This window comes from Patella vulgata, chromosome 3 (genome assembly GCF_932274485.2).
Source record: "Patella vulgata chromosome 3, xgPatVulg1.2, whole genome shotgun sequence".
In the NCBI taxonomy this organism is placed as follows: domain Eukaryota; kingdom Metazoa; phylum Mollusca; class Gastropoda; family Patellidae; genus Patella; species Patella vulgata.
This window is the reverse complement of record NC_065881.2, coordinates 52,282,942-52,296,760: the sequence shown is the minus strand read 5'-3', so window position 1 is coordinate 52,296,760 and position 13,819 is coordinate 52,282,942. Positions and strand designations below refer to the sequence as shown.

General features: G+C 35.2%; 1 protein-coding gene across 5 annotated transcripts in view; it reads right to left on the bottom strand.

Moving 5' to 3' along the window:
* The window catches only part of LOC126816021 (NADPH oxidase 5), a 28,363-nt gene extending 16,054 nt beyond the window's left edge, over nt 1-12,309 (bottom strand). The window contains exons 1-3 of one of the 5 annotated variants that reach the window (XM_050542155.2): nt 12,138-12,309; nt 2,270-2,985; nt 562-717 (exon numbers count right to left, since the gene is read on the bottom strand). In XM_050542155.2, coding sequence (XP_050398112.1) covers nt 562-624 — 63 coding nt within the window. In that variant the 5' untranslated portion in view covers nt 625-717; nt 2,270-2,985; nt 12,138-12,309. Of the gene's footprint in view, nt 1-561; nt 718-2,269; nt 3,284-5,846; nt 5,898-12,137 lie in introns of those variants that run through there. The other 4 variants (XM_050542150.2, XM_050542154.2, XM_050542153.2 and 1 more) reach the window with 4 other exon arrangements.
* Nucleotides 12,310-13,819: the final 1,510 nt, after the last annotated feature.

The following is a 13,819-nucleotide window of genomic DNA, read 5'->3' as shown; positions in this document are numbered from 1 at the left end:
GTAGAGTTGCATGGTGCAAATTAGATTGTGTGCTATATAGAAGTAGAAAGTTTCAAGTGGTTTTGAAGCCGTTAAGTGAAAGTTTGCGCAAAATGGCTTACAAAATGGCCTGCAGCTGGAATGTTCGTTAATTAGGACAATCTAATGACATTTTAAATAATATGATCTTATTCCAAATTAATTATATTTATTTTCGTGGTGAGTTTAAAAGGGTCACCTTTAATGTTTCGAGAAATTTGCCCTATTAAAGACAGACTGCCCAGAGTTTACTTAGGTCGTCTTTCAAACTTGAAGCCTGATTTTAATTGAAAATGTGAAATTGCTTATCACTCAAAAATATGGCTAGTCCGCCAACCACAAGATTTGATGATATGGCGGCATATGGTGTTGAGCAGGAGTTCGTGTATTACCATACGAAATTCACTCAACAATATGTCTGTCTGGTAACTTAGATATATCGGGTAGTTTATATATTATAGAACCTTAGATCATACATGAATATTTCTTACCACTTCTACCCAATCCTAAAATCACAACTCAATATTGTAACTGATCACTTACTTCTTTAACTTTTAGAGCGGCTTTGAATTTCTTGTAGCTTATTTCTGTGTCATTTCCGGCCATGTTGCGAAATTGTTCTTGAACCCATTGTAACCAACGGACATCTGACTGACTATAAACCAATATAAACCAATTACAATAAATACAGTAAACCCCCTGTAAAGATAGACTGAGGCAATTAAATAAATAGTTAAATTATAGCTAAGTGTATGCGTGACGATTTCAATCTCTCACTAGGATCATGGGGGTAACCATCGGTGTTGGGCTTTCATGTACAACATAACTCAAAATTATGAAGTATAACATGGGATTAGATTAGTTTTTCAGACCCGTATTTTCCATTATTATTATTATTGTTCGATTTATATAGCGCTTCATTACACATGAGTATTTCTAAGCGCATTCACAACAAAACAGTTCAAAAACATTTTTGAAATAAGTATGTTTTTAAGTTAGTCTTAAAGCTCTGGATGAAAGAGGACTCTCGAAGAGTTTTTGAAAGATCATTCCACATTTTAGCTGCTCTGACGGAGAAAGCATATTCACCAGAACGCTTATTATATTTGGGGATCCTCAATATGCTACGATCACTTGAAGAACGAAGGTTGGATCGCCGGGGAGTATAGAAATCAAAGAGTTCTTATAAATAACTGGGTGCGGTGTCAGAATAAATTGATTTAAACACATTCACAAGAGCTTTAAATTGAACCCTCGCTCTAACTGGAAGCCAATGAAGTTTCTGTAACTTAGCTGATATATGATCAAATTTTCGTGTTTTAGTTATAAGACGTGCAGCATTGTTTTGCGCTATTTGTAGTCTGTTTAAAGCTGTTTATAACAATAAGACATGATTAAAAGACTTTTATCGGGAATAGGTTCACGCTTTATGAATTGATCAAATCAAACCCTGATCATAGCCATATTCGTCTTATTGATGATAACTTATGTCCTATTCTTATCTACTCATCTAGACTTTTTCAAGAACAAAGAAAACGTTAAATCCGGATATTGTAACGATGGTGACAGTTCGATTCTCAAACATTTCCTGATGGGTTCGGCCAGTTTATTTTATCAGCTAGCAAATTATTTTAATGGGTATTATTATTTCATAGTAAAGATAGTATCTTCAAAAATTGCATTGTCATTTTTATGTAAATAAGAAATGGTGAAAACAAGATTCAATCTTATATTAATTGTATGGTTAAAAGGGATCTGGGAAAAGTACAGTAAGCCTACCACGGCTACTTTACGGTAAAGGCATCAACATTGTTTCCTCAGGCTTAATCAACCGTAAGAAAATTTAGTAAAAATATGAGCTCTTGCAGGCGGCTTATTTGATTTTTATTCGGGTAATCATAAAGTTAAAGGGTCATCAAGTAAATGTATGTTTAAACATTACATTATGTTTCATTGCTTAAGACCGGGGTAGATGTAACAGACCATCAGTAATTATAGCTATAGTTACGTGTTTCGTGAATTGGACACCTTTATTGCTGCGTTTACAACAAAATCCTTTTTGGGGGAGTTCACTTCCTCACAGGCAGCTCTAGAAAACATTATGTTAAGAATTTCGTGGATGATGCTGACTTTCCCTACGTTTACAAAAAGTTTTAGGCGAGTTCACTTAGAAGTAGCGTTGGAAATCTGTTGGGGTTTCTTCCGCATGTAAAACATAATGTAAGATGTAAGAAATAAAATTTACACTTACTGTGAATCTTGGTTAGCCGTACTACATCTAATTGCATCTCCATTCAATTTACGTTCATTTCCGTTTGGCTGATTTTTTTCTTTCGTTTTGGGAGACGACATTTCTGTTATTTCATCCATCTTCATAATTTCTTTTGGCTGAAGCTTCTTTTTGGTATCTTCTGGTTCCTCTATATTCATTTCCAGAACTATTTCCGGTACACTTTCAAGAGTTGGTGAATGAGGCTCCAGACTATTACAGCTTGCATCTGAATCAACCCAAGTTATTTTTCTTTTAACGCTTTCCTTTTTGGGAGTTTGTAAACTAAGTGGAGCTTCCGAAGAACTGTCGACTGAGTTTGAGTTCGGATTAAGGTTATTGCTTATCACCGAATCCATCAAATTGGATATTTGGTTGGATTCAGGGTCATTGCTCGAGAGACCACTGTGATCTGAGTTTATGACATTGTCGATTGAAGAGTCTGTTTTACTAATTTGAGTTTGCTCCCCCTCGCTTATCACAGAATCCCTCAAATTGGATTTTTGGCATGATTCAGGGTCATTTTGCGAGAGACCATTCTGATCTGAGTTTCTAACATTGTCCGTTTTACTATTTTGAGTTTGCTCCCCTTCGCTCGTATTTATCTTTAACGGTATATCCTGATTCTCAGTGGTACTATTACACTCGTTCTCCATGCCGTCTGGTAGTTTCATGGTACTGTCTGCTTTCTTCTAATACTGAAAAACAAAATTGCTGAGAATAAAACGATGAATATGAAAAAACGAAAACTGGATGAGTGTGATAAGAAAGGATTCACAAAATAGCGTAATAACTTTCATGTACTAGATAAACGACAACTGTTGGATATTTCCGATGAGCAAATCCGTTCTATTCACTGCAAGTATCAAGAAAAAAGATACTCTTTCGTCTACGTGCATATAATGCCGTATCAAAGAAACTCTTTGTGGAATTCTAATTATGCGTCTAGTTATCTTAATACTCTGAGTTCCAAATAAATAAATGAGTTTATGCACCAAATGTTTATGGTATGATATTACGATAAGAAATATGTTAAACTCTTTTACAAGTGAACATCAGTGCATACATGTTTACAAACTTAAAGTGAATGGTTCGTATAAACAAATTCTACATCATCGTAACTAGAATAACTTTAGGTTTTTCGCTTTAAAAAGGCGTGTTTCCATCATGTAAAATAATCAAACCTTACAGATAAACCAGAACTCGAGAAATAGTGTATAAAGGCTTGCGGACTGTCTTTCATAAAGAATCAGCCAGCTCCATATGTTCTCAGCCCAGCTTTGACACCATTTAAAATAGTTAACAATCGAAACAACTCGTTTTATTTTAAACGACACATTTGAAAGTTCTGCTAAGTGTGTAGCATTCTAATAAAATCTGGTGGACTGTCACATCATGTTATGCTTCAAATAATATCATTTTCATTTGGGCACGTCTACATAGGGTCCCAGTGATTTATGTACCGAAATTCTTTGTTCGTTACCGTTGCTTTTGTAAACGTATAAAAGATTTGATTTCAGTATTTTATCTCTGTTGTCCTTTACAAGGGTCAATGACACGAGGTATCGGATAACTTTTGCTTGCTTGGCAGTCGGTAAAACTAAAATCTGCTATTACTGCGTGGTATAATTTTGTTGAATTGCCCGACTGTTCTGTTTTCCCGAGTATGGAAATAGGGTCTGATACACGATCATATAGATAAGTATATTTATAAAGATGTGCAATAAACAAAATACACAAAACAATTACTTCACTAGGATACCGTGTCCAGGTTAATTAAACATTGGAGTCGAGTAATCTCAACTCAGATTATGCCTTTAAATACAGTCAATTATCCAATAACTCATAACAAATTAATTATGATCGTGAATTTTTAGGACAATGGCTAATTTTAAAAGACTTAATCTATGCTAAAGTGTATTGAAATTGATTATGTAACATTTATTTAAAAATACCCTAACCAGAATTTTAACGCTAGATAATCTCACGGCTTGGATTAAAACGGATTAAATCATAAGATTTCACCTGGCTGTTAATTATACTCAGCAGAAAAGGGCCATGTTGCTGATATTCCATTTGATGATTCGACTTTCACAAAACTTTCCCTCAAAAGATGACTTATTTTCTTCCCAAAATTGTTCAGCGGTAAATTTAACATTTTGTTTAAAGCCATTATATCGCCAACTAGAGAGTTAGCAATCATTTTTTCACAGGTTTGTTTTGTCCAAAAGCGGAACAAAAACAAGTGTCTGAAAGATTGTCTTAACTGTTGACGTCAGTGTAAGGGTTAATTTGAGGGTAACTTCTTAACCTCTGTTTTTGTTGTTGCTTTGTTGTTTATACAAAAAAAAGGTTATATCTAATGAGACATGCAAAATTAAACGAATGTCATAATCGCCTTAACTATCAATGGTCATCCTTGGCTTAGTAGTTATTTTATCACCACTGACCAATGTAAGATCGCTTTCCCACCACTTCTTTAGCCCGACAGCTTTAATCGAGCGAAAGTATGTTCCGGGCATTGTTTCGCTGTATGTCGTGCTATTTAATATCAAATTATGCGTGAATGGGGAATATCATTACTGTTCATGCTCTTTCGAGCAAGGGAATTTTAAGAATTATTGTTTCTAAGCGTTTTTCATCTTGATAGGTTATGGTTTCAACGATGCATAACAAAATATACTTCTATAAATTGTATATTAGTCACATTATGGTGAAAAAGTTATCTATTCTATATCCCCATCCTTTCCATTAAATAATATTTTTCTTATATAAAAAATATAAGACAACCTTGAGCAACGTCTATAAGATTGCATTTTTAATGTATGTCGTTTAATGGTCGAAAAATGTGCTAAAAAAAAAAACTACGAATAATAATACATCTTGGGTGTTTTAATTCATACAGACATCTTACAATTTTAAAGTTTAATTTAAGATATAAATGGTTGACTACAGGACTGAGTTCATCGCAATATTTAGCCAATTAACAAATTTTACTAGATAGCGACTAGTGCTCTTACACTTCTTTATACTCAAACTGATATTACACATTTCTTGTTGTCACATAACAGAATGAACGCCACATAAGCATGAACTAGTACGGGAGTTTAAAAAAATAGCAAATTAAAAGTTACTTCAGCAGAATCATTGACTAGGAAATGATTATAAAATTAAATCCGCTATGTACTTTAAAATAATACAATAAATGTCTTATTTTTGGTAAAAAAAAAAATTAACTTAATGATTAATGAATTTCAAAAATATGAGTTTAGAAACAAATGATTTATAAAGAAATAACATGCGATTTATGAACAAAACAGAAAAAAACTTAATTTGAGTATATAACGAAAATTTGTAGTTGTTTATAAATTACTTTTTATATTCTAATAAATTACTGCTGTAAAGTGTAACTAGTTCTAAAATAACATCTTGATAATTTCTTCGCATCGCCATCGATATTCGTTCAGATGTGTGTGAAATGGAATTTGTTATTGATGGGTGCTAAAACAAAACATATTAGAATTATTAAGAATTGTCAAAAGTAAAGAAAATGTCTTACTTTGCAGATCATCTTCAATTCAGTTTCATATTTCTATTTCAAACACAAGTAGTGTCCACAATGGAGGAATTATTGATTTTGTTTCGGATGTAAAATATATATTTCTATATATACATGTCATTATAATTAGAAAAGATATACATCCAAAATGCCATTGGTTTGTTTGTTTTACGTCACTATAAATGTGCGCGAACAGATTTTACTTCCGGTATATAGATAATTGTTTGGTCTCAAGGATATGATTACACGTCATTATTCAAACACGGTATGATATCGTTCTACAAGCGATAAACAAGATAAAGATATGAATAGCCTCATCCCCTTTTACACATTTAATATATCCTGCTCCCTATAATAAAATTATTTGGAAACTACTGATGTCTCATGAGTCAGGTAGTCCTTAATAATTTCTTTTTATGTCTTTCGGTTGCGTTATCGATACTATTAATTGTTACTAAATTTATCACGGAACAATATTAGTTTAAAATAAGATATGATTTCACCTACACGATGTACTTAAATGCGCCATAATCAAGTTACAATATTTTGCTCGCAATAACAATAGAGCGATTAAGTAAGTAAATGTATTGCCTAAAAACGCCGACGAAGTGAAGCATTTAGTTACAGTGCTGTCAAAATTGTTGCACAGTTTCACATTTCAAGAATATTTTATATAAGCCGTTTTCTGTGTGCTCAGTTTTGCGTAAATAGTGATGTCGGTGCGGTTTTATATCGAATTGATAGAAAGACGAAGTCTCCAGACAAACAGTGTCATAAGAAATTGTTCAATTTCCACCCAGACAAACGGTGTCACCACAAATCGTTCAATTTCCATCCTCAAAATGCACACTTTTGACTTGGTTACGCGAATCACAGTGAATAGGACTTTGGCTAATTGACCAGTTGATCCGGGGATCGATCCCGGTGTTGTCAAAAATGTTCCCCAGGATTTTCCATTGGACCGAGAGCCTGACAAGGAACATTGCCTAGTTCGAATGGGCCGAGAAAAAAGATCTCTCCGTGTACATTTTGTCGTTTAAGTACATGTACTCACGTTTACCTTGTATGGAACGCATGTTACCACTCTTTGATTAGGTTTTGCATAATTCTTCAATTGAATTTTCTATTTCGACAGCTACAGCAAGTGATTTGCCTTGTCTTGTAATAACGTACTCAAATATTCATGGTATGTTAACATTCTTTCCATGAATTTAAAAAAAAAGTTCGCTAATTTGAATTTTGGTTTTCAATAAGCTTGGTAAAATATCTGAAACGGGTTTTTTGTTTCTATTAGGGAAATATGTGCCATATGCATACTCACACAAGATACGCCCACATTTTGCAATAGATGGATAGACAACAAGCTAAACAAAAAGCGAGTTTTCGTATAATCAGGGGCCATAATTCGGGAAGTTACAAGCCGATATGCGCGAATATTGACAGGAACCAAGATCTTTGGGCTATAAGGATATATTTCAAGTTTCATCAAAATCGGATCAACATTGTGACTTCTAGAGGGTCTACAACCTTGAAATTTACACTATTTGCGTACGAGGGGTGGCCACTTTGTCCGACAGTTTTGGTCCGATTTTCACGAAATTCGAACTCAACCATCATCATTGGTGCAACGGTGATACATTCAAACGTTTTCTTAAATCGGATAAAAAATTGTGACCTCTAGAGGGACCACAAGTTAAAAACGCGATTTTTCGTAAAATCAGTTAAAAACATGTATTTTAAGTTTCTTCAAAATCGGATCAAAATTGTGCCCTCTAGAGGGTCCACAACCCTGATAGTGATATACCATAGATTTAAACTATTTGTACGAAAGCCCAGAAGGCTCATTCCAAATTCCAAATGCGAAATTCCAAATTCCAAATGCGAAATTCCAAATTCCAAATTCATGTCTTACCGATAAAATAGCAAATTAGCAGCCCCCCTCAATTAAACAAATTAGAATTTATATAAATTCTAATTTTACACAACTAATTACTTCTAGTTTACCTATCTGGGCCGGATAAATACCCGTTCCAAATTACTAGATTCCAAATTCCAAATTCCAGATTCCAAATTCCAGATTCCAAATTCCAGATTCCAGATTCCAAATTCCAAATGCTTAATTCCAAATTCCGAATTCCAAATCTGATCCGACCAATCGGATCAGGTTTTTGCTTTTGACCAATCAGTTAGAGTATAATAACAATATTCCAGTTCGGGTTTGCTTCGGCAGATGTGAAAAGTTTGGAAATGAAATGGGGTTTAACGTCCTACTGTTCTGCTCCTATACTGGGCTAATGAAGACGGAAACACGCCATACAGTGTGCTATGAGGGAAATTTTGCCCGGGCAGCGGCACTATCGCCTACTTTTATATCGAATTCCAACTGCCAAGGGATCTTTTACGTGCATTCCAATGTATACGCGGGACCTCGGTTTTTCGTCTCACCCGAAGGACTAGACAGCTGTCCTTGCCAGGCTCTCCGTCCTGCATCACTGACAAGGGGGAACCACGTCGGAAAATCTGGATGAACTTTCTCGGCCAATGCAGGGATCGAACACCCGACCTCCAGACTAGCGTCTTACCCACTTAGCCACGTGATCCCCTAAAAAGTTTGGGGCAAAGTTCCTCTGCAGTGAGCTACTCTGCTACTCGGTATTCCAGGACTGACATTTTTTTTTTACTACAGCAGCAAATTTGGAATCTGGAATCTGGAATCTGGAATTTGGAATCTGGAATTTGGAATCTGGAATCTGGAATTTGGAATCTGGAATTTGGAATCTGGAATTTGGAATCTGGAATCTGGAATTTGGAATTTGGAATCTGGAATTTGGAATGAGCCTTCTGGGATCTGGAATCTGGAATCTGGGATTTGGAATGAGCCTTCTGGGCTTTCGTACTATTTGCGAACGATGGCGGACAGTCCGCCAGGTTTGGTCCGATTTTACGCAATTCGAATTCAACCATCATTAGGATGTAACGGTGATATATTCAACCAGTTTTATTTTAAATCAGATAGAAATTGTGACCTCTAGAGGGACCCACAAGCTAAAAACGCGAGTTTCCGTACAATCAAGGGCCATAATTCAGGAAGTTACGGTCCGATATGCGCGAATATCGACAGGAAATTAGATGCTTGTGTTATAAACATGTATTTCAAGTTTCATCAAAATCAGATTAAAATTGGAACCTCTAGAGTGTCCATAATCAGGGGCCATAATCCATGAAGTTATGGTATGATATATGCCAATATCGAAATGAACCGAGATCGTTGAGAGATAGATCTATATTTTAAGTTTCGTTAAAATCGAATAAAAATTGTGATCTGTAGAGTGTCCACAAACAAATTGTGGACGGACGTCCGGGCGGACATGGGCCACGACAATAATATACGTCCACATGAAAATGTGGGCGTATTAAAACTAGGATGTTTTAAAACTATGATGTGTTAAAATAAGTGTTTTCTTTGTTGTTTTTTTTTTTTTTAGATTATTTCATATAAATTCACTTATGTATTACGATTACAGGTTGACGGCGTTTCTCCCTATTTCGCAGAAGGCAGGTAAAGATAATGTATAACGTCATTTATCAACGTATCTGTACTTTATCTGATAAATAGTTCATTCATTAACGTAAACTGATGTTTCGTAATTCTTGAGATAACAGTCAGAAATCGAATTGATAAATTGGTGAAGATGATGTATATAATGTTTAGTTTACGCTTCCTAGAACACTTCAGTAGGTGATCCTGCGGATGGATATTGTCTCGACACTCCCTCCACCCTCCTACCCCCCCCCCCCCAGCCTTTGCTGCTGAGTAATATCGACTTGACCGAGCGATCTAAAGCGTGTAATTTATATCGTAAGATACGCTATCCCTGCAAATGTTGTATTTTCCTAAGATACACCATTCCCGCAAGTGTCGTTTTTTTCCAACCCATACATAGTAAAAATTGTCCATTTCTTATGTGGCCGAATTTCATATTTTACTCTTTTTTCTGTTAATGGATAGGTCATTTTTTTTTGGGGGGGGGGGATCTGTTAAAAGTGTGAATTATTTCTTCATATTACGTGTCTCATGTGTTTCTCTAGAATGTTCAGTATTAAACAAGAAATTTCCGTGAAATTTAGGGATAAATTGTTTTATTCCATTCTATAATAGACTTAATACTGTTATTTTACGGGATAAAATGCAGAATGATCAGGAATTTACGGATTATTTCTGTTTGCACATGCCCAGTTCACTGGGAGAATCTTCCATTTTGAATTGAATTTCAAAAATGAAATGAATAGGCATCACTGATAGATAGTGGAGACAGCGAATCGTTAAATGCCTCTTATTCAAACTGCAATATTTTTAAGCGTCCAGCGAGAAAGACAACTGTGCCTTTTATCACCATAGTTGATTAAAATGATTTAATATCCTAATTTATATGTTTTTTTGTACATCGCTATATACTCTTCAAGAAAAGTAGGGGATATTGAAATGCAAATAACTATGCAGGTTGTGATATGATAAATAGTCATGGAAACTTGACATGCTTTGAGAGTATGTTCACAGATGAAGAACTTATCGCCCCAACAGAACCACTGAGCTGCACATGCGACACGCAATAGCGCCATACACGTGGGAGGGGTTCAATGTCAAATTTGACACTTCAAGGAAGGGTTGATGAAAACTGCCGCCTGCTGGTTTATCTATCCATATTTGCTTTCCTATCGGTTCTTGCATACGATTTACTGTTTAGCGTATCTTTGCTTTAGTGTGTTACGTTTAATTTGATCGGGAGACGTGTTCGTCAACGTCAACCGACAACACTGCCGTGGCACTGCAAGAGGAGTGGGTCAGATTGCCCCAAATCGTAATTGGACGGTTGATGAGGAGCATGTCACGACGAATTGCTGAATGTCTGGGGACTGGTGGAGCAATTACTCATTATTAAGACACAAAAATCAAAAACGTCCATTTTCACTTTTGACAGTGTATCTCTTTGCGAGTGAAATGGGGCCGTCAGATAAGCCTCCCATATGAACTGTTTATGTTCATGTTTAGGCAATTGGCCTGTTATTAACATACACTGGTTGCCTCTAATAAAAACAGCAGTGCATTTCCGCAGTTTTGTATTATTTCTGAATATCACCTACATTTTTTGAAGAGTATAAATCAAACCACAGTATGTAATGGATGCCTATTAATATTTATGATGATAGTTTATCATAAAACGTGTTTATGTTTTATTTATATCATTGTCTATGTTTTTACACTCCCTTTTTGTTGTTCCCGGTTTGGTGTACTAATTTGTAATTTTGCTTAGTTGTTGAACGAACATTACTCTCATGCCATTCATAGTGACACCTTTTTCATTGCGATCTGGGTGGCTAGGAGAGTTGTTGTTTCATGTAACTGTGTATACTATACTGGAACATTAAAGTGGTTTATTCTCAATAGATATCTTTAATATTACTTTCATTTAGACATAAATTGCCCACACCATTAACATGTTTATAATTGCGGAAGAAATAAAATTGCAGAAAAAAATCAATTTAAAATCACAGAAAACTTGTTTCATTTAACCATATTAATACCCTATCGTGAAATATGTGGTTTCGTGTCCTACTCTTCTGTGATGATCGGGCTAATGAAAACAGACGCCTTATCTATGAGAGTATGAAGCAATGTAATATGAAATTAAATGGGGTTTACCGTCTTATTTTTCTGCACCAATAGAGATAGTGAAGATGGGCATACGAGGGACACCGTTTTTTCCGACTGTCCCCAGAAACACGACAGAAAAAAACGAGGAACTTCCCGACCAACACCAGGGCCTCTTTGTTGGTGAGTCCGCGCCTCACTATCAAAATCCCCGTGGCTCCAGAAGCAGTTATGTCCCCTACCGCCCATACAAATCTTTAAGAAGCTGCTGCGGCGAATACATTTATTATTATAATCCAATTATTCTGTTTCTTGTCAGACCCTCCGTCATTCACCACTGGTAAATCGAAACAACGCCTCGTTCGTATACGGAACTTCCTGGTTAATGAACAGTCCCTGCTCCCAATAATTCAGTAAACATAAATTAACGTAATCCCATGAAATGCTAACCCAGCTATATACATCAGTGTTCCAAATTTTAATCAAATATTTAAAAAGATTATATAAATAAAAAATTCGGAGATAAAGTCTATAATAGCCCCCTCCGGTTTAACTAGTAATTAGCCGCAGTCCGGAATGAGAGAATCGGAATTTATCATTTATTACATTCAAAACTTACTTAACAAAAAATCTGTACTTACTAATAGTAATTATTTTCCAGATACGGATGTACCGACTTTCTGTATTTGTGAATCACTAATGCGTCTTTTAAAATATAAACAAATCACACGTCACTGAAGTTCAATGTAAGTTATTTTCCGTTTTCGAAGAAATTTATTCCTATCTTCACATTCTGGCCTTGAGGCTTGGCCACCAAACAGTCACTGACTAACTGTTCACCGTGTTGAATTAGTGGTGCATGTTTAGCGATCCTTTTTAGAGCACGGATAAGCTCACAACAATGGTTCCACGCTTCACTTGACATAGCTTAGATCCTACACGTTAACCATTGAAGCTCACAACAATTAGAAAACAATGGTTACATAATGACTACCTGTATCAACACGACTTTGTGCACGTTTTATGGTCACAAATTTGAAGGCCGGGGTGTTAATAAGAAATGCAACGAAGCCAATCAAATAAACCGGTACCAGACATAAAATGTTATCTCCATCACGATATTTTTGTTATCGCAATTCTTTAACCCTCCCATACGGCCATAGGCATATATTTAGTGTACAGTGTATTAGTGTATATAAAGGTTATAGTAATTTTGTGACTAGAAAAATAACAAATCACAAAAATAAAGCAACTCGCACCCACTCTCTCACATTTCAATAATTAACCCTAGAATTATACTGATAAATTATTAGTTCAATTTGTAACAAACCATTCTTCTTCCTATTATTAAACACAGTTTCTACATGACAGTACAATAAGAATTTACCGTTTATATTGTCCTAATTGTTTGATTCATTATTTGGTCTAAGTGGTGGTTTAACGCCTGCTTCCACAGTCGTGATATCGCAGACAAGATTTCTGATAACACTCGATGAAAGCTTACGAATGGCCGGTAGATTCATTCACCTGATTTGATATTTTGTTGTTTATACCTTTTGCAATTTTGTTTGTGTCTTGTCCACAGGTTTGTCTTTTCGGTTTTGTTTTGCATGTAGTGCGTTCACTCTGGACTTACTAAAAGTAAAGCAATGTGATCTTAAAAGTATAATTTTACATACAAAACCCTTACTTATAAGTTAACTGGAAATAGAGCTAAGTCTGGGTATTTTTTTTTATTTTAGGAAGAAAACGGGCGTGTGAATCTTCGGAAAAATGATGCCTTTTCAACAAAGTAATTTGTTGGCTCATGTCATTTGATCATGCCAAAACTGTGTTATACGATATGAAGAACAGATTTATTGATATTAAATTGTCAGAATAATATGTTAAAATGATATAAAAATATTTGCTGTGTTTTTATATTTTATAACATTAAAGACCAGTCGGAACGAAATTCCTATTTGACGTGTGTGTGTGTGTGTGTGTGTGTGTGTGTGGGGGGTTTCTATATTGGTTTTCAAAGAAACAGATTGTTATTTTTTGTCGCAAAAATGAAGTAATTCTATGCTTTTTGACATTGAATTACACATTGGCGGGCTTGTAATGTGCATGTCTGGATATATTCTATTTAGCGTCATTGTTACTGTCTACATAAATTTGAGTAAGGTATGAAGTTGAAAAAAAAACAAATATATGTATACATATGCAAATCACAATGTCCAAACGTAATGAAACTCTACACGCGACCCGGGCAACAGAAATAACACATGACTGCATTTTAAACAATTTTTTTTATAAATTTGAGAACTTCTTAATTGCGAAT